This window comes from Leptopilina heterotoma, unplaced genomic scaffold (assembly GCF_015476425.1).
Source record: "Leptopilina heterotoma isolate Lh14 unplaced genomic scaffold, ASM1547642v1 Lhet_158, whole genome shotgun sequence".
NCBI lineage: Eukaryota > Metazoa > Arthropoda > Insecta > Hymenoptera > Figitidae > Leptopilina > Leptopilina heterotoma.
In genome coordinates this window covers 284,317-306,056 of record NW_025110872.1, presented here as the reverse complement: position 1 = coordinate 306,056, position 21,740 = coordinate 284,317, and the positions used below count along the sequence as shown (strand labels likewise).

General features: G+C 26.1%; 3 protein-coding genes and 1 long non-coding RNA gene across 8 annotated transcripts in view; 3 read left to right on the top strand and 1 right to left on the bottom strand.

Moving 5' to 3' along the window:
- LOC122498730 (101 kDa malaria antigen-like) overlaps window positions 1-18,292 on the top strand; it is a 101,046-nt gene extending 82,754 nt beyond the window's left edge. Inside the window, exons 3-11 of one of the 4 annotated variants that reach the window (XM_043606611.1) lie at window positions 13,957-14,195; window positions 15,351-15,415; window positions 15,506-15,685; window positions 15,769-15,892; window positions 15,984-16,163; window positions 16,257-16,373; window positions 16,464-16,589; window positions 16,727-16,906; window positions 16,997-18,292. In XM_043606611.1, the coding sequence (XP_043462546.1) occupies window positions 15,799-15,892; window positions 15,984-16,163; window positions 16,257-16,373; window positions 16,464-16,589; window positions 16,727-16,906; window positions 16,997-18,285 (1,986 nt within the window). In that variant the 5' untranslated portion in view covers window positions 13,957-14,195; window positions 15,351-15,415; window positions 15,506-15,685; window positions 15,769-15,798 and the 3' untranslated portion in view covers window positions 18,286-18,292. Of the gene's footprint in view, window positions 1-13,956; window positions 14,196-15,350; window positions 15,416-15,505; window positions 15,686-15,768; window positions 15,893-15,983; window positions 16,164-16,256; window positions 16,374-16,463; window positions 16,590-16,726; window positions 16,907-16,996 lie in introns of those variants that run through there. The other 3 variants (XM_043606612.1, XM_043606613.1, XM_043606614.1) reach the window with 3 other exon arrangements.
- On the bottom strand, window positions 12,569-13,741 carry LOC122498733. 2 transcript variants are annotated; one of them, XR_006301253.1, is made up of 3 exons: window positions 13,603-13,741; window positions 13,298-13,416; window positions 12,569-12,781 (listed from the first exon to the last, which is right to left on the bottom strand). It is a non-coding gene; the product is annotated as an uncharacterized LOC122498733 (long non-coding RNA). The 2 variants fall into 2 exon arrangements; XR_006301252.1 differs by lacking the exon at window positions 12,569-12,781 and having other exon boundaries at window positions 13,137-13,416.
- On the top strand, window positions 18,282-19,914 carry LOC122498732. The gene is made up of 2 exons (XM_043606619.1): window positions 18,282-19,494; window positions 19,586-19,914. Exon 1 carries the CDS (start codon window positions 18,438-18,440, stop codon window positions 19,458-19,460), a length of 1,023 nt encoding a protein of 340 aa, XP_043462554.1. The 5' UTR covers window positions 18,282-18,437; the 3' UTR covers window positions 19,461-19,494; window positions 19,586-19,914.
- Window positions 19,915-20,295: 381 nt separating this feature from the next.
- On the top strand, window positions 20,296-21,720 carry LOC122498726 (biogenesis of lysosome-related organelles complex 1 subunit 2). Its single transcript, XM_043606604.1, has 2 exons — window positions 20,296-20,665; window positions 20,888-21,720. The coding sequence occupies exon 2, from the start codon at window positions 20,901-20,903 to the stop codon at window positions 21,393-21,395; it is 495 nt and encodes a 164-aa protein (XP_043462539.1). The 5' UTR covers window positions 20,296-20,665; window positions 20,888-20,900; the 3' UTR covers window positions 21,396-21,720.
- Window positions 21,721-21,740: the final 20 nt, after the last annotated feature.

The following is a 21,740-nucleotide window of genomic DNA, read 5'->3' as shown; positions in this document are numbered from 1 at the left end:
AGAATTGCGTTTAAAATTTTCATAAATAATAATTGAACTTTAAAATGCTTCACTTTGAAGTTTTATAATTGACGAAAATGAATAAAAAATTGTAGGTTTGCAATAATTTGGATTCGTTGTTTGCCTCAATTTGATATATCCTTGGAAAAATTGTGAAAATATACCAAGTGAGCAATTTTGGAATAATTTGTAAAAGAATTTTTTCGCTATTATGTATGTATAAACTATAAATTTGAAGTCAAAGTTGAAAATTGAAAATTGAAAATTGCTTTGCAATCATTGGCTGACCGTATATTCGTTAAGCATTGTATATACATAGTTAAGAAAACTATTCACAAGTGTGATGATTTTTAAATTTTCGAGTGCACAATATTCAGGCCGTGTCAATTGAACCTCACACGTGGGACGGGAGTAAATGATGAATTACACGACTGTCACTTTAAATTTCGTTCATTCGTTTTTTTCCAATTAAAGAGAAATTTCAATAAAGCACCCAATACTGCTTATATACTTTTAACTATACCCCTGATGACGGTAAAATTCACCATTTCTAATATTTCTGATACCAACTAGATATTAAATTTATTTCATTTTTTCTAAGAATATCAAATTGAGACAAAAAACGTACAAAATTTCAGAGAAACAGTTTTTCTATAAGAATATCAAAATTGAGACAAAAAACGAATAAAAATGGGAAAAATTTCGTGAACTGAAAATATTTCCTAGGAAAATAAAAAAGAATAATTTAGAAAAGAAAAAAAATACGCGACTGTCGATAGATGTAAGAATTGCCTCTTCCCAAGAATCATGATGACTATCAAAGTGTGTAGAGCGTACATCATAAGAGCAATACTAAGTAATATATAATTTTCTTGCAAAACAGCATCCTGTCTTATTATAAAGCGAAACACCAATTATGTGAAATCGACTAGAGCTGTTCGACTGCTGTTTATCTTTATACATATATACGAATACGAATGTTTTGCTCTGTGGATTTTATTACAAGCTGCGGTCAATTTTGCCATGCTCTATAGAAGATTTATTTCCTTTCTCTACTCACAATCAGAATCAGCGCAGCGTCTCAATATATATTCATGGAAAATATCAATTTTTCGATCACTTCTAGAGAAACTGTTACAAAAAAAAAAATAAATGCTTCATTCATGTTCTCCTTTTCTTAATTTTTTAACAACGTTTTGTCAGACAATTGGAATAATTTCACTATGGAGTGTTATTAAGATTACATGCACTTTCTTTATGGATATATTATATAGAAAAATAATTTTTTTTATGAATTACTTCAACATTTTAGTTGAAATTGGAACAAACGTGAATTCTTTGTCTTGCGTCCTAATAATTTCTAAAGACGTTAAACTAAAGTGTGCAACCACAAAAGTACTAAAAGTTCTTGACCATTCTGGCTTATACTTATAAGTTATTAAATGGCTTTATAGCCCCAGTTGTAAAGTGTTTTTCCTCGAATCCTTGGTACTGACAGATTGGAGAATATGAATTTCAAGAAATTGTTCTACATTATTTGGAAAAAGTTTTAGTATATTTATAGAAAAAACTTAAAATAGTGACTAATAGCGACTTCTTTTTCTCTTATAGAAGCAGAAATAATTAATTGTTATTTCTATAACTATAGAACGCTTTATAGTTTTTATTAATAAAATAATTTACTAGCACTAATAGAATGTATAATAAATTTTATTACAAGTTTACAAAACCGACTGAAGACAATGGAATAATGAAAATATTTAGTTAAATAATAGAACAGAAATAAATCTGTTTCATTTTTCAAAATTCTAACTATTTGTAAATTCTCCAAAAAATTTTATTATTTTCTCAAATTTTTTACTAAAATTATATGTCTTCAATTTCAGAAGAATTTGAATTTAAATTTTTCAAAAAACTAAGTTTAACAAATGAAAATTTATAATAAAATTCAATCAAAATTTAACATTTCTAAAATTTCAAATTGAAACCTTTTGAAATCCAATATGTTAGAAAACAAAATTTTTAACCCGTTGCCTGTTTCCGACCCACTCGTATGGGTCGTGTTCATTTTCACTCAAAATAAATATAATTTGTATATATAAAATAAATTGATAGATATTTTTCTTTATATCATATCAATATTATATAAGACATTATAAGGGTCATTAATGCTATTTTTTACAATAATTGAATAATTAGTTATAATTTAAATATATTATACTATTTGAAAAAGTATCAGATTCCGCTGGACATTTTGGGACAATCATGTTGTATTTTCCTCAAACAGTTAAGGGGTTAAGTAATTTCAACAAAATTTTCAATACAATTAAAAAAAAGAAAAGTTGGACACAATTGTCAATTAAAAGTATTAAAAATTCAGATTTTTAAAGATTTAATTTAGAACCTTTTCAAAAATTAAATTATTTTTCAAAATTGCAAGTATTTGCAACCTCTCCGCTTTTTAATTATTTTCTGGAATTTTTTACTAAAATTATTTAATTTCAGAAGAATTTGAATTTAAATTTTTCAAAAAACACCAAAAAATAATTGAATTTTGGAAAAATTACAATAATTAATGAACAATTTTACTTAAGAATTTGAAAAAAAATTGAATTTTATGAGAGTTGTGTTTAAAATTTTCATAAATAATTGAATTTTAAAAGGTTTCAATTTGAAGTTTTAGAAAATTTATAATTTGAATGAATGTCATAAGAAATATGTATTGTTAAAATTTGTTTTTTGAAGAATTTTTATTCAAATTCTGACAAAGTTCATTAAAAAATTTCAAATCAATTTGTTCACAATTCAATTTTTACTAAAAATTTTGATTATTTGAAAATTCTTCAATTAAATATGTTAGAAAATAATAAGTTTCAAAAAATTTGAATTACAATATTAAAAAAACAAATTCGACAGAATTATTAATTAGAAGTATTAAAAATTCAGATTTTCAAATTAAAGTCTTTGAAAATCTGAATTTTTAACACTTTTAATTAACAATTTTTTTCATTTAAAAATTGTAATTCATTTTTTTTTTTTAAATTATTTAAAGTTTTTTATTTTCTAAGATACATTTAATTAAACATAATTGCTAAATAATCGCAACTTTAAAAATTTAATTGCTAACAAATAAATTTCAAAAAATTTTCAAAGAACTTTGTCAAAAATTATTGGAAATAATTTATTCAAAGAAGAATTTTAGTTAAAACTTTCAGAAAATAATTGAATTTCAAAAGGTTTCAATTCGAAGTTTTTGAAAATTTAAAATTTGAATGAATTAAATTATAAATTTTGTTGAACTTAATTTTGAAAAATTTTAATGGGAATTCTTTTTAAATTAATTAAATTTTGGAGAAGTTACAATTAGTTTTACTTCAATTATACTTCAAAATTTAAAAATAATTGAATTTCATGAGCGTTACGTTTATAATTTTCATAAATAATTCAATTTCAAAAAGTTTCAATTTCAAAATTTTAGAAAATTTCAATTTTATTTTTAAAAATAATTGATTCCAAAAAGAATTTTCCTGAAAAATTCCAAAAAATAATTGTATTTTCGGAGAAGTTAGCAATTAGCAATAGCAATTTTTAGTAATAATTGAATTTTGAAAAGGTTTCAAATTAAAATTTTTTAAAACCAGAATTTTTAATACTTTTAATTGAAAATAATTTGTTTCATTAGTTAAAAATTTGAAAAATAATTGAATTTTATAAGAATTGCGTTTACAATTTTCACATATAATTGAATATCATGCAAAAGGTTTCAATTTGAATGTTTAAAAATATTAAAATTTTGAATAAATTTAATTAGTAATTGTGTTGGACTACTTTTTTTGAAAAATTTTATTTCAAATTCTTTTGAAATTAATTGAATTTTGGAGAATTTGTGACGCGACCCGATGAAAGGTACCTAAGAAGCAAACGAATTATAGGTTGGGTTCGAGTTAGATTTTTCTTGATTAAAAGTTCATTTTTAATTATTTGAATTTTAAACCAATATTAATTGAATATTTTGAATATAATAAAAACTTGAAAACCAACAATTTTTAATTAATAATTGATTCTCTTTCTGTATTTTTACTCAAAAAATTTAAAACATAACCTCAAATTTTTTCCTTCTTAGGTACCTTTCTTGGGAACGCGTCACATTTACATAATTAAATATTAATGGATAATTTTACTTAAATATATTATTTCAAAAAAATTGAATTTTATTAGTTTAGACGTTTACAATTTTTATATAAAATTCAATTTAAAAAGGTTTGAATTAGAAATTTTTTGAAATTTGAAGTTACGACAGTTATTTAAAATAATTTATTTAGATGAAGTTTTTTTAAATAATAGATTTGTAGAAGAATTTTATTTAAAAACAGTAAAAAAATAATTATTGAAAACAATAATTTTTACTAATAGTAAAAACTAATAAAATATAGTGCTTGTGGTAGTAAAAAAAATGGAAAAATAATACGGAAATAGAGAAAAATCGTTAGATTTTCTTAGTTAGTGAGGGGAGACAGTCGACGAAGGATACGTGATTGCTTTCGGTTGGCGCATGCACAACAAAGCGGTGAAATAAGCTAAGAGCGATATTTGCAGGAGCGGTCGTGGCATTCTCGGCCTTGGGGAAAATTGCCATTTACTGGGGACAAACTACACTCGAGTTATTAGGTGTGAGGAGGAGGGAAGAATAACAAGGACGATGCGAGTGAGAGAGACGAGAGTGAAGAGAATGGACTCTACTCTAGACTCTACCGCGTGTTGCGGGTCGATACTCTGGCACCAAAGAGTTTACCAGTAGGTATCTCGGTGCAAGTGTACTCAGCTCAGTGCACTTCGGGTACACGTGCACTTCATCACACAGTCACTGTGTGGTGTGTGATTCTTTGCGCGCTAGCTCTCTTTTCAAGCCCAGAATATTTCTATCTCTATTTCTTCTTTTAGAGAAAGATTCATTCTTAAATATCTCTATACTCGTTTCTTCTTATTTTTTTGATTTTTTCAAGCCTCTACACTACACTGACAATGGGGAGAAGCACCTGGAAAAATCAGGACTCATTGTTTATTATGAATTTCAAATCGTTCTTCTTCAATGTTCTATTATTATTCATTCACTTTTTCTGCCCCTCACACTCTGAAGTTGCATGTCTTTTTTTATACTTTTATTTTTCGTTAACTTTAGATTAGGCATATTATGTTATAGGTATATAATTTTTTTTATTTTATAATTAATTCAAAATTGTAATGACAAATAGAAATCATCACAATTTTTTTCACTTCTTTTCATTAAAAGACTAAATTTTTGTTAAATATTATGTTTTGTCAAATTGAAATTATGTAGATTTTTGTTCTTTACTTCTAAAGAAAATTAGAAAATTGTTAAACCACTGTGATTAAGAAATAGAAAATTTATTTATTTTCCATTATTTTTCTTTATGAATCACAATTTTTTTAACAAAATTATTATTTTGTTTTAGAAAAAGAAGAAAAATATTTGTGCAATAAATTCCTATTTTTAATCTTATATTTGGAACAGGATTTTCCACAGGAATAATTGATTTAAAGAAGAATTTTCTTTAAAAATTTTAGAAAATAATAATTGAATATTGAAATGATGAAAATAATTTATTACAATAAGTTACAGTAACAATATTTTATTTTTCTACTTTTTTAGTATGTAATTTGTAATAAATTTTTCAAGAAACATTTTTGTTTTTCCTTAGTTTTCATTAATCCATACGCGTATTATTATATGAATCACAAAAAGAAAAATCATTTGAAAAATAATTTTTTTTTAGAATTAATAATTGAATAGACGTAAATTTCGTCATCAATAGAATAACACAGATTTTGCCTTTATAACGAAGACAAAAACAATCACAATGATGATGATGCTGATGATCATTTATACATAACAGTTAGTCATGTTTCATTGTATTAAAGAGGAGATATAAATGTTAATGTTAAACATCTGTGGACTTTAATTCTTAGAGATTAAATTAAAAAAAACAAAATTTTCATTAATTTGCAATTTTCTAATTATAAAATAAATAAAAAAATATTTTTCGTTATATTGTAAATCAAAACAAATAACAAATTTCTACATTGTCATTTATTTCAATTACTTAAGTACCTACTTATAATTAATAGCGAATTATTATCATTGATCGCACATTGTTGCAAATCAGAAAGGAACAAAGTTCAATAATTATACTTTGAATAAATTTAGAATAAAAAATAACTATACGAAAATAAAAATCGTTTCTTTTTGTAAGCACTTTTATTTATGTAAATAAACAAACAGAATAATATTGTTTTTTTATTTCTTATTTTGTAATAAATTATATGAAGAAATAAACAAAAAAATTAATAATAACTACAATAATATTATATACCTATTTAATGTTTAAAATTAAAAATTAATAATTAATAAATAATAATATTAATAAATAATTATTGATTTTAGTTAAAATTTTAATATATAACTATACATATTCGGAATAATTTAGATAACATAGTTAATATTTCCAGTGACCTAATTATAAATATTAAATGTTATATCCATTGTAATGAATAACTGTCAGAATCAAGGAAGTTAAGAGTTGATTAGAAATACTCGCGGAAAGAGATATACGAAAATATTGGTTGCAATTAATAATTCAGTAATAAAATCATTTTCTTTTCGAATTTTTTTCTTTTTATACATAAATTATTCAGGTTGTAAAGCTATTTTTAATTTTTATAATTGCAGTTTTTCCTTTTCGACTTTGATATGGATTAAAAAATAATTATCTCTCAATGAAATTAATTAATAATTATTTATAACAAAGAGTAGGTACGATTTATTAAAAATTTATCTTCATTCTTTCATTTCCCTCTATAAACGTAAAATAAACCTAAAATCGTAAAAATCACTATTTTTTTCTGCATATCATCAAAATAAATTGGATTCTTCAATTACATTATATAATACATTATTTTATTTTATGTTCAAGAATCACAGATAACGATTGTTATTTTTATATTTAAAGGTTTTTTGAAGAAAAAAAATCTACAAATTTTAAGCTATAACAATTTTTATAACAATTTTCATACTAAATTGCAATAAAAAAAAATTCACTATATACTGTGAGATTTTTCTCATACAAATGTGAAATTAAAAATAAAAGTTGTTTCTGTTTTTTATGAAGTCAATTAACTCGCGAGTTTAATTGTCACTAGAAATATCTGGATATTTTATGCAAAAAAAGACAAACAAAAATTGTTTAATGAAATAGTAGTCTCTTGCAGTCTTGTAAAACATAAAATAACATAAAATTTTTTTTTTTATTATTTCTGTATATTTTATTGTCTATTTATTTTGTCATTTCTATATTTATTATTTATTTCCATTCTCTTATTTCTATATATTTATGATCTATTTCTTTTTTTATTTCTATATTTATTTTATTTTTTTTATTATATTTATCATTTACTTTTATTTATAAATAAATTTATACAGTTAAGCATGTCTTGCATACAACAATAAAATATAAAATATCATTATTCTTTGTCGATACGTATCTCAAGGGGATCTTTTATGACTTCATTCCATTTCTAAAATTCATTTAGAAGGCCAATAAAACTACTTTTTTTGTTCTTTGTTTTACTTTTATTTTATTTCTTTTTTGTTTTTCTGTACAAGCTTCCAGTGAGCTTATTTTAAACAAAATAACATTTAAAAGTGGAATTGTAATTAACTGAGCTTCCTCTTCCTGTTAGAAAATTTTTCTAGTTCATTGTTTGTTTTATGAAAGAGCAGAATGATTTCTAATATGGTTACAGTTGAGAAAACATTTTAACACAGTAATTTCTTCAAACTGAATAAAAAACGGAAATTTGCTGCAAACTACGCTTGCAAATTTATGCTAATTAAAAATTAATATTAATTACCATTATTAATTAATGATAAAATTAATATTAATCACTATTAATTACTGCACTAATTTTAATGATAAAATTAATATCCATTAGGGGAGGGTGGTCCCATACCGACCCCCTTATGTTTCTTGAAGATGGTACCACTAAAAAATTCGCCAGTACCATCAGTCGAACACTTTCACAACACGTATGTACCAACAACTGGGCCATAGGTTTTATCAATGCGTTTCATTTCATTTTGAAGATTCAAGCAATATTAGATTTTAGCATTGTTTAAATTAATTTTTGACCTATACGGAATTCGAGCTAACAGTGTTTTTTGAATACAGGAAAATTTTTACGAAATTAATTTTGATTGTATATGACCTTAACTTCAACGTACAACATTCAAATTAAATTGATTCCACTGATATAAGTGATTGGCAAAATATTTTGTGAAAATAGTGGGGTGGTCCGAAACCGACCCCCATATTTTTACATTGTAATTTTTTATTCTCTTCTTCCTTATTGTTCACATGAAGTGAGGATAGGTTTTGCATATTTACTTTTATTTTTTAGGAATTTATAAAATATTTTACTAGCAATCACAGCACTTATTACTTAAATTTAATTCTCTTTTGGTTAAATATTTTATTCATTGTCGGTTGTAAAATGTTCTTGACAAGGCGACATGAATTAAGAAAAGGTGTACTTTTCGACATCTTTGGAAGCAATTAAGTACGAAAACGAAAAAGAATTAATAACAAAATTCGTTTATATTTTACTAGAAATAGGGCGAAAATTAAAACAGGCAAAACCAGTGCTGCTATTATATTGGAAATTTAGACACTGTTTAACAATTTATATTTATTATCATTTTAAAAAAGGCCTTAAAATTTATTTAAATAAAGTAATAATATTAATTCAAGTTTAACTATGTCAACATAACTTAAAGACATAAATAATCTCAGAGTAAAGTTACTAATGATTCATTTATTTACCTTTTTGTTCAGAAAAAGGTCAAAAAATGTATTTAAATGAAGTCAAAATAATTTAACAGTTCATTACAGACTACTGTTGAATTTTATTTTAATTACTATCAGAATTTGATATCTTGATTATTCCTGAGATTGTCCCCAAAAAAATGGGGGGGCCGTTTCGGACCACCCATTTTGAAAAAGTTAAAAACGTAAATTTTCGCTTTTTCTTTAGATCTTTTATTAATGACAATCAGAAACCTCGGCAACCGTCAGAAAACATTGAAAAATAGTTCCTTTACTAAAAAAATTTTTAACGAAGACAAAGAAACACATTTTTGGCACATTTTTAGCCTTTGCACTTTAGGGGGTTGGTATGGGACCACCCTCCCCTACCGCACTAATATTAATGATAAAAATTTGAAATTTAAATTAAATTAAATTAAATTAAAAATATTAAATAATTTCAACACACCTTTCTATTTTGTAATAATATAAAATATTTCATGAAAGAATTAAAATAGAGAATTTAATAAAATAATAAAGAATTTGGAACTCTAAAATGCGGTTATAAATAAATTCGAAACCTATTGTCAACAATATATTTATTATTTCATAGCGAAGATGCTCCATAGTTATAGTCTTTCTTATTAAATAAGTCTTTTAATCGATAAATTTTATTTTTACCTTTGATGCAGAAAATACAACAATTTCCGATTTTGCATATATATATATATAAAAAAAGCCATAAAAAATTTTTAAATTACAATAATTTTATATCGAATAGGTTTTCTTTATCGAATGCATTATATCCCCCGTGCAGCATTTGTTCCACTTTAGATATTGTCTCGCTTTAAGTTCTCTTTGTAATAAAATTTTTTTTTTTTTTATTTATTTTTTTTAGTGAGTATTTTTTATTTATTTTTATTTATTTTAGTTTATTATTTATTTATTTTAGAATATAAAATAAATTTTATAAACTAAAAATAGAACTTTAGTTATTTCTATAAACATTGTTTGATTTTCTGTTTTTTTTACTTCGAAGAGAATGTTATTTTGAAAAATTTTCTAAAAATCCTGAATTCCATAACTTAAGTCTAGAAACATAGTTTGCAGTTTTAGATTTAGATGAGAGCGCTTTCTAATAATATCGCCCAAGATAAATTACAATGATAATGGAAGGGGGATTTAAAAGATGATTACAAGCAGATGGTCCATTAACGGAAGAAAGTTTGCAAGATTTTGGTATATTCAACGAAAATTTCTATTTCATTGCGCATAATTGAGTGAAGACTTGATTTATTTTACAGTTAGGCGAAGAGAAAAATTTTCCAAAAACCAAAAGGTCCAATAATTTATTTCGTCTAAATTCAAAATTAAACAAAATTAAGTGACGATATTTTTTTAAACCATTTTTCCCAATGGCAGGAATGTGCTTTATTTGTAAATAATGTTGTTATTAAATATAATTCATGATGGAAAATAGTGGAAATAAGTTTAAAATAAAATTGATGTCCTATAAATTAGACAAAGCATTTGTCAATGCGTGACAAAAACTCGTTTAATAGTTTGCATTTCCGTTTATCTCTCGCACGCACCGGATAGGAAAGTGCAATCAGTATTAAACAAAGATTTTATAATTTTTCCCAGTGCAAGTGCACCGAGCACACTTTTCACTGCTACACACATAATATATGTATATACAACAATCTCTTTCTTGCGCCAAAAGTCAGATGTAATACTATTAACGGAATCTTGCAGACAACATTTTTCACATTCAATTTCATAATCATTGCAATTTTTTAAATGTACTTTTTTCAAAATTTAGTAAACAAATAATACAAATAATACAAATGTTTATATACATAATAGAAATGAGTATTTAGTATGAAAATTTTAATTCCGTTGCCACTTTATTAAAAGTTATAATTGTCGTCATTTGCGTTTTTTATCAGTAGAAAAAATATAATACATATTACGAGAAAGTGAATCATAATAAAGTTTTTCTTTCTTGAACTTGACACGAAAAGTCCAATGCAAATTGTTTTATTGACGTAGTGCACAATATTTTTTTGTGCGTCTAATGCAATTATGTGCATTTACGGAACAAAGTATTTAAATAGAGCAAGTTTTTGCAAAATTTTCCTTTTTCGTATTATAATTTTACAATATTTATTGACAAAATAATTATACCTATTTTATTTATTTATTTACATTTTTAACTTATTTATTAATTAAAATTTTCTAATGTAATGTTTGTAACGCACTCCGAAGAAAAGGAACGAATTATTATTTTTTTTTATTTTTTATTATTTGTGTACAATATGTAATGATAGAGTCTTATCGGTCATTTTTCGACAGATGATTATTTAACGTCGTAGATGCTTAATAAGGTATATTATAAGCGCAATTTCAAGACTTTGACTTCGTATTAGAAATGCATAAGCAAGGAGTCAAGGAGAAGACGAGACTGCAAACAATTATTAAATCATTTAAAATTGACAATATGATTAAAAATTGCATGCATGTGCAATTTATAACAGAGGATTTCTTTTAGGAGTCATTTTTACGTGCACGCTCGATCATGTACGCAAAGACCTGTCTACGATTTAAGGTAAAATTATAGAGAAAAAGAAAAAATCAATCTAACCTTGCGACAGTTTCAAGAAAAAAATAAATTACTGTTAATAATTAATTAAACATGGAAAATTCATTACAACTTTAGAAAGTACTAATTTTTAAATTTTAACATTTTGACTCCAAAAAAATACGAATTCGATAATTAATTTTAAAAAAGTAGCAAAAAGTATAAACTATAAAGTGTAGCTTAAAGACAGAAAAAAAGTAGTAAAGAAGTAGCTGTCGAAATATTAAACTTGACAACTCAATTTTTTTATAATAATTTCTTAATTCCATTCAAAAATAGAACATTTTTTTAAAATAAATATTAAAATACCGAATTTATTTTGTCTACAGAAATTAAAATATTTCAAATGATTTCAATGTAACGCATTTTTTAAATTTAACTATTTCTAAAAATTAAAAAAGTCATTCTTTCAAAATTCAATTTCGAAGAATTTTATTAAAAGTTTTAAGAATAGTTGCATTTTGCGCGGAATTCATTTATTAAAATTCTATTAAAAATAATTGAAATTCTGCGATGAGTTTTAATATTTGTAAAAATAATTGAATTCTTGCAACGATTACTGTTAAAATTTTAAAAAATAATTAAATTCCTGAGTCGAATTTTATTATTTATAAAAATAAGTGAATTCTTGTGAAGAATTTTATAAAAATCCATTTGAATAATTGATTTTTTTCGAAAAATATTAGAAAAATTCTGTTATAAACAATTGAATTTCTGTGAAAAATTTTTTATTTATAAAAATAATTGAATGTCTGCGAAGAATTATTTTAAAAACATTTTTTTTAAATTATTCAAGAAATTAACAGATCGACCATTTTAAAATTCTACACTGAAAAAAAAATTTAATTGATTCAAATAACCGATTAATTAACTATTGTCAATTAAATATTTACTTGAATGAAATAATATTTATTGGAGTCAATTAAATGGTATTTGAACCAACAATTTCAGTATTTGAAGCGAATACCATTTAATTGACTCGAATAAATATTATTTGATTCAATTAAATATTTAATTGATAATAGTCAATTAATCGGTTATTTGAATCAAATAAATTTTTTTTTTCAGTGTATTAGTTATTTATTGTTTAGTGAAAACTGAAAATAGAAGCTATGTGAAATGTTAATTCGAGTAAATAATTTTCTCAAATTTAATATTCGTTTTTGGATTCGACGTAATAATCGTTCTGCTCTTTTCATTTTGAGGCGAATGTATGCATCAGAGCTGCCAGGTACCCTCACCAAACGCAACTGCGCTTGCGCTACAAAAATGATCTTATTAGCGAAATGAACCGCGCATTTTTAAAACGTTTAATACCTAGTCGAAAGCGAACATATTTGATTGGGGCGCCTGTATATCCCCGTTTTTAAAAAGTCCAAAATGTAATTTGATCAAAATTACAAATTATGTCAAACGTTAAATCCATATAAATGTAATTTGATATAATGTGGCTTTACACAAACGTTTACTTAATAAAATGAGTTTATCCAAGAAATTGTTTTTCAGCAAATGGGCTAAATTATTCAAAATAATATTTTAGTAACCATCTTGTCAAAAAAGCAGCGAATCAAAGATTATCTGTTTAGACAAGTCACCCGTAGAGGAACTGTAATTTCTTTGTCAACATTTTCTATTCTTCTAAGGTTAATTTTAAATTAAAAAAAAATTTGTCAATAAAACAATGTTTCCATGAGAAGCCTACATATAGAGTTAAAAACAAGAGAAAAAAAATATACCTATTTATTAATATAAACAATAATTAAACATTTAAACTAACCCCAAAATAAAATTTCAAGACAATATTTATCCTAATTAATTTTCCGAACTGGTGTCGCTCGTTTCCTTATGGTATGTGTCAAATTTATTATGACTTGCCGTATGGTTGGAATTTTTAACCTAAAAAATAAAAACAATTTCAATATACCTTTAATATTAATTTGTGTGATTATCAAAATTTATATTGATAAAAATAAATTTCAATTAATTTTTTTTTTAATATTGTTATTTATAATTAATAAATTAATTATTTGTTATTTACTATATATTATTATATATATTTATAATATTAAAAGTAAAACTAACCTCAATGCACAATTTAATTTTCTTCTTCTCCTTACTGTCATATATTGCACCTATAATTTAAACCTGAAAAAAAATTAATTCGCATTAAAATAATTAAACTATTTATTTACTTATTTATTTATTCATTAAAAAACAATACTTATCTTAATTAATTATACAACACGTTTGTATATTCCATTCTGCACAGATTATCGTAAACAAAACAAAACTGCTTTACCAACAAATTCTTTATTTTGAAATTTGCTTGGTGGCCAAAAGGCTAAATTTCCATGTTGCTAAACCACGCACAGCAAAACTGTTTTACCGACTGAGTGTTTCGAACCTAACCTTTTACTGTGTAAAATTTTAATTTAGCGAAATGGCAATTTAGTCTTTTGGCCACCAAGCATTTGACACAACTATAGGTAATTTCACTTTCTGCATTATCGACTCGTGATACGAGTTACCGAAAATATGCTTGAAATAGTTTGTACATCACCACGGCGCTAGTAGTACAAGCGCGCACTGGTGAAGACGCTCGAAGTGGTGGGGACACGGGTATATAAGCAGGCGCCCGAGACGAGACTGGCACTTCATGCTCAACTGTGTTACAGGTAAGCAATAGTACCAAAGCCTTGTTAAGGCAGACGAACTTAAGCTGTATTACAGCAAAGCCTTATTAAGGCAGACGGACGTAAAGCTGTATTACAGCAAAGCCTTATTAAGGCAAAACGGACGTAAAGCTGTATTACGGCAAAGCCTTTTTAAGGCAAACGGACGTAAAGCTGTATTACAGCAAAGCCTTATTAAGGCAGACGGACGTAAAGCTGTATTACAGCAAAGCCTTATTAAGGCAAAACGGACGTAAAGCTGTATTACGGCAAAGCCTTTTAAAGGCATACTGAAAAGACTTAAGCTGTTTTACGGCAACGAATACAATTTTTAACGATAGACCCATCGTTAGGGCATACGGATAACGTTAAATTTTTTGAAATTTTATGTACATACGTGTTTTCTTTTCTCTATTCATTAATAACAATATCACGCGGGTTAATTTCGTTTTTAAAGTAATGAATAATACCTCTTGTTCTGATGAGGCATTAAAAAATTGTTACACTCAAAAAGCGACTAATAAGTAATTTTTTCTCTTCAATTAATCCCGATTGTTACATAGATCGTTTAATTATCGTGGGTACATTTAATTTTTAACGTTATTCGACAGTTTATTAAATAATCGTTGATAAAATAAGTCCCCGAGTGCAGTCCCATGGCATCGTTATTTGCTTTGCTTTTTGTAACTTGACTATTAAAAGAATTTATTTTAGAAACTTTATAAATTATTTATTCTCTACATTATATTATGCAGACTTTTTTCAAATTTCTATCAAAACTATAATTATTTTAATGAAAATTTTGTTAAATAATTCATGTTTTTGAAAATGATTTTCTCAAATAATTGATTATTTTCTAATTTCAAGACAATATAATTGAATTTCAAAGATTTTTTTTAAACTACTAATTGAATTTCGTTTTAAAGAATTTTATTATCATTTTTGTAAATAGTTGCTTGATCTTAAATAATTTGTGAATTTAATGTAATGGAAATTCTAAAAAAATATATATATATTAACACAAGTAGTAGCTTGTAGTTGCTAAAATTTTAAAAAAATACCCAAATAGCCTAATTACAAAACCCAACGCAAAACGATACCATTAGATTGCACCCTTATTATTTTGTCTTCTTAACAAAAAATTTTTCTTTTTTACAGAAATTCATGTACCAGTATCTACTGTATTGACATAATGAAGAGAAAACGACAATTGAGTTTAAAATGTTTGTGTTTAAAAGTTATTTTTTGAAAAAATTTTATTTACATTTAAAATTAACAATTGTAATTTATTTGTTTATTCTCTATTTTTTCAGCAACAAATGAATCTCGTGAAGGACAATCTACCAGATTCTTCTACGGTAACTCACAGACACAAAAATCTGACGAAAATTTGACATTTTCTCAATCACCAACAACTTCAATGACTGAGCAGGCTGAACCTCGAAAAGCAGAGAAGAAAACTTTTCGCCCGAGTGGAATATTCAGATTAAAATGTAAGTTTTTTAAAATTATTTTCTACAAGTATTTGATTTAAATTAAGGAATTTTTTAATTTTAATTCTTTTGTTTCTTTTTAGTTTTCAGCACCAACTAGATCTCGCGAAGAAATGTCTACCAGTTTAATTGAAAAGACTGAAAATGTGAAATCTGGAATTCCGGAGAAACAATCTTTTACTTCCAGTGAAAGATTGAGTTTAAAATGTTAGTGTTTAACAGATGTATTTTAAAAATATTTTTATTTACATGTAAAGTTAACAATTGTAATTTATTTGTTTATTCTCTATTTTTTCAGCAACAAATGAATCTCGTGAAGGACATTCTACCAGATTCTTCTACGGTAACTCACAGACACAAAAATCTCACGAAAATTTGACATTTTCTTCATCGTCATCAACTCCAAAGACAGAAGAGTCAGAACATCGAAAAGCAGAGAAGAAAACTTTTGTCATGAGTGGAAGATTTAGATTAAAATGTAAGTTTTTTAAAATTATATTCTTTAAGTATTTGATTTAAATTAAAAAATTATTAATTTTTATTTATTTGATTCCTTCTTTTCATTTTTCAGCACCAACCAGATCTCGCGAAGAAGTGTGTGTCAGTTCGATTGGAAAGACTGAAGATCTAAAATCTGGAATTCCGGAGAAACAATTTTTCTCTTGTAGTGAAAGATTGAGTTTAAAATGTAAGTTTTTTAAAATTATTTTCTTCTAGTATTTGATTTAAATTGAGGAATTTTTTAATTTTAATTCTTTTGTTTCTTTTTAATTTTCAGCACCAACTAGGTCTCGCGAAGAAATGTCTATCAGTTCAATTGGAAAGACTGAAAAGCAAATTTTATCTTCGAGTAAAGGACCGGAAAAAAAAATTTCATTTCATAGTCAAAGATTAAGTTTGAAATGTAAGTTTTTAATAATTAACCAAGGAAAAAATGATTCGTACGATGAATCATTTTCACCTGGGTACATTTTAAAAATATTTTATTAAAATAACAATTTAAAAATTTTAATTTATTTAATTCCTTTTTTTCTTTTTCAGCACCAAGTGATTCTCCCAAAAAGCTGTCACCATGTTCAGTTTACCGTGTACCAACAGAAACATCATTATCATCATCGTCATCAACTGGACTCGATTTAAAAATCACTTCTTCAACAGTAAAAAAATCGAAAAATCAAGAAGCTAAATTTTCCCATTCAACATCAACTTCAAAAAGAGAAGGTAAAATTTTGTATTCTTTTTTCTTCTTTTATATTTTCTTAATCTCTCTCTATATAAAATTAAGAAAATTTCCATTTCTTCCAATTATAGGTGTTGACTCATCAATTGAAAGTGGTGCTGGCCCCTCTTCAAAACGAAAGAAATACAGTGTCGAGAAATCTGCAATTGGTGTTTCTTCAAACAGAAAAAGAACGTCAATTACTTTGGATAATGAAAATATTGATAAACCGTTGCATCATAAAGTGAGAAGAAGATTGGAATTAATGGGAACAGAAAAGCATACGGTAAAAGTTTGTTTGGGAAAATTATGTAAATCAGCAAACATTAAAAATCGAATTGAAGAAGATGCAAAGGTTGTTTCATCAATGATGTATGAGGCAACAACAATGGCATTATTCGGCCTATATGAAGAAACAAATGTTGAAAATGTTAAAAATTGCCCATCATTGTTGGAGAAATGGACCAACAATGGTCCCGCATTTCTGCCATTACTAATATCATTAAAGCAGAAAGAAAATACGAAACGTAAAGTAACTGAACAGGATGCAAAAATAAATACAATGGTCAACGAATATAAAGAATTAAGGAATGACATTCCACTTTATGACGGAGAATATAGAAGTGCAATAATTCAGGAGGCAGCTTTAGTGTTGAATCGAAACTTTAAAACAAATTTCACGACGCATGCAGCATCACGATTAAGAAGATATTTGCAGCTATTAATGGAAATTGAAGACGAAGAAAAAAATCATATGGAAGAAGATGAAATTCAAGAAATTTGTTCAGTTTACCGTATCGAAAATGATAATGATGAAAAAATAAAAATTAGGAGTTTTAAAAATAGCATTAAAAATGAACAAAGAAAAGAATTTCAAAAATCTCAAAAAAAAATTCCAGATGAAATGCGAGAAAAAAATACATCAGACTATTGCGATGAAAGATATGTTCGACAGGAAAAATATCACAAACATTGCGATAAAGTCTATTATAAAAAAAGGCCAAGAAGGCGAAGAAAAAAATCGAAAAAGGAAAAAGAAGAAGAAAAAGAGAAGAATAAGGAAAAAGAGAAGAATGAGGAAAAAGAAAAAGAGAAGAATAAGGAAAAAAAGAAATTTCGAAAAAGAAGGCCTTCATTTTATAAACAATCTGTTGCTGCTTTAAATCTCCTGCTGCAAGAAAATAAATGTCAAGTGAAAGGATTCCCTATTGATTTACTACTGAAAAAGGATGATGATGATGATGGAAGAAAATTGGACTTTACAAAATTGACAAAAGATAAAGAATGGCATAAATTTTTGCCATTTTTCATTATGATTCAACAAGAATTTCATGATAAAAAGAAGAAGAATTTCACATTAATTCCACAAATTTCATTATAGGCGTGAAGCATGTCGTTTATACAAATACTGCTTTAAAAGATTTGCAAGTGGCAACTGTTATTCAAGAAATTAAAGAAAAAAAGGCAATTTTACAAAAAAAGAAAAGAAAATCAGGAACGAATAAGGATCATCTTCAAAGAGCAGTTGATAAAATGGACGATGAAATGAAGCGCTTAAGAGAAATGAACAATGAAGAAAGGTGGAATTCAATGTTCAACTTTAAATCAATCCAAAGAGGTCGAAAAAAATTAAAGAATGGTGGTAAATTCTCTGGTACAATAACGACAAATGGTGTGGACGTGTCAGTAATTTTTGATTTACCCACAAAACATGATGTTGTGCAATCAAAGAAGAAAGTTGGAAGTTACAAAAAATTTTGTGGTTTTGATCCTGGTGCGAGGGCGACTCTGGCTGGTGTCAGTAGAGAAAACGATCCTAATCCAACCACTAATGTAAAAAAGGATTCAGCTATTTACATTGGTAGTTGGATGATGAGATGGCAGATGGGCGACTACAGAAGAAGAGAATTAATGAAGAAAAAAGGTATAGACATGCAAAAATATTACAAGCAACTTGCTGAGGATCCATGGATGGAAAATTTTTGCATGACTAATCCTCGAGATCGCCATCGCATAACAAAATATAGAATACATCTTTTACAAAATTTCCAATCACTTCATCAAAAAAGATCCGTAACGCGTTTAAAAATAGATCAATATTCGGCGCACAAACGAGAAGTTGATCAACTTGTAAATTGGATAGTAGGTGATACAAGGAAGAAACCCTGTTTCGTTGCTATTAATGGAGCAGAAATACCTAATTTTATCAAAGGATACACTAAAGCTCCTTTGAAACGTATTCAACAAACTCTTTTCCAAAGATCAGAAGAATTAGGAAAAGATAAATTGCAAGTCGTGAAAGTAAATGAGTTTAATACAACAAAAATGTGTAGTCGCTGTGTGAGACCACTTAAAATATCAAAAAGTCCCCATCGCTACACTTATTGTGCGAAATGCAAGACAACGTGGGAAAGAGATGTAAATGCAGGACGCAATATTCTTAATCTTGCACTTGTTCAAGAAAAAATCATACCAAAGGATTCCATAAAAAATCATTATCTATTTCGGATCAAAAATGATGACATTGAACATGAGGCTGCAGAATTGCAGAAATAATTTTTCCCATCACTTTCAACATTCATTTTTAAATGTAAGTTTTTAAAATTTATAGTTAAAAAATAGTTTTTTTTATGGAAAACATTAAAAAATTAATTAATTTGTAATTATTTTCTCATTTTCAGCACTAAGTAAATCTTTTCAAGGACTTAGAAAAGGAGGAACCTCAACAACCGGAAATACAAATTTCTACGATGGACAATATACTGCTTAATTGCGGATATAATTTAACAAAACATTATTCGGTCCTGGTGGTGATAACTTTTTGCCATTGTACATACCGGGAGATCTCTTGAGATCCGAACCAGCCTGTAAAAAGGCATACCAGGTTTTTTAAGAAATTAAAAAACATGCTACTTCTTTTATTGATTATTGTTTGAATTTTTCAAATTTTTTATAAAAACAAAAGCACATTTGTGTTTTTTTTTATAAATTAAAATAATCAATAATAGGAGGGGAGGTAATTTTGTAAAAGACATTTATTTCTTTAAATTTAAATCATTTTTCTCTTTTTTACTTATAATTTAGTTTCAGTTTAACGGTGTAATTTTTAAATTTTAATTTTTTCAAAACATTTTAACTTGATTTAACATTTCACTTTCATTTTAAACCTTTTTTTTAACAATTTCAATTTCTTCTTTTACAAAATTACCTTCTAATCAGAAGTACCCTTACCAAATGCAACTTAGCTTGCACTACAAAAATGATCTTATTGGCGAAATGAACCGCGCATTTTTAAAACGTTTTATATTATACATATAAAGTACTTTAGATGGACAAGTTTTATATACAAATAGAAGCATTTTTGTCGCGCAAGCGCAGTTGCGTTTGGTGAGGGTACCTGGCAGCTCTGGTATGCATCCCTATCTCCCAGTTCTGATACAATTCACTCCACTTTTCTAACAACCTTGTCGACCATTTAATCTATATAGTCTATATAGTATAGTCAAGAAGACTAGGTTAGGTTTGTCAGTGAATTCAGTGAATTTCTTCGATTTCCACAATTTATTCTTATTCAAAGACGATTTTTAATTAGAAATAGATAAACTAAGTTTTGAAACTTTATGGACCTAATGATTAATAATCCGAAAAGCGAACTTTATTTTTGCTGTTACTGAATGACAATGACTATGACAATCAAAATGATGAGAATAATTAAATCGAAAATTACCCACTTGAACTGAATTATACTAAAAATTCCACAGGTAACTACTGTTTCTTTTAGAAATATTTTTATTTTCTGAATTGTTTCAGAATTCATTCATTATAATTTCGGCTAGAAAAGCTAGTTTTAAGCCAAGTGAAACATTTACAAAAAGCGCAAAAAACTAACAGAAGATAAATAAGTGTGGTTAGAATGTGTGGTTATTTCATCTAAACTATCTAAATCTAAATCTTTAAAGTTCTGAATCCATTAATTTTTGCAGTGTCAAATTAAAAATGACATCTGAAATTAAGGACCCAAGCAACAAGGAACAACAGAAAATTGATCAAATGTCAGACTACCAGGAAGACGGTAATTCAAAATGTGAATCGCCAAAACGTGGAACAACTCTGTCGACAAGTACGAGTAGTTTTGAAGCACTAGATCCACACGATCCGAATTTAAGTCGTCTGGCAAATAATATGTTTCAAAAAACTAGTGAATATTTACAGGAGGAATTGACAGCGACACACGCCGATTATCGACTATTAGAAAGACTTAATCAAGAGACAATATCAAAATATTCCGAATTAAAAACAATCGCCACTAATGTTTCCCAATCATTGAATTCACTTAATGAGAAATATAAAAATTTACAACCCGTATTAGACAATATCAATCAGATTGATGACAGTGTAAATAAATTGGAGCAGGCCGCTTATAAGTTGGCCAATTATTCCAAAAGATTGGAAAATAAATTCAAGGAACTTGAGAAGGAGAATAAAAATTAATTTTTCTTCTCTCTTTCCTCGACTCCTTTCACGATTTCTCACGTCGTTGAAAAGTTCACAACGTTTATTATCAAAGATTGTAAAAAAATACTTTTCTTGACAAATTTTTTTATTTTAAATTATATGAAAAAAATTTACAAAACTGTTTTTGTGTAAAAATAAAAATTTGAACAAAAATTATTTTTTTTTCTTGATTATAAACGTTTTGAACTTCAACGTGATTTCTCGCGGAGCAATTGTATAGCTAATCATTTTTCTCTAATGTAAATTCTATTTCTTTAAATTAGAATTAATTAATTAATTAATAAAGTTGCTGAAAAATTAATTCAACATATTAATTATTTA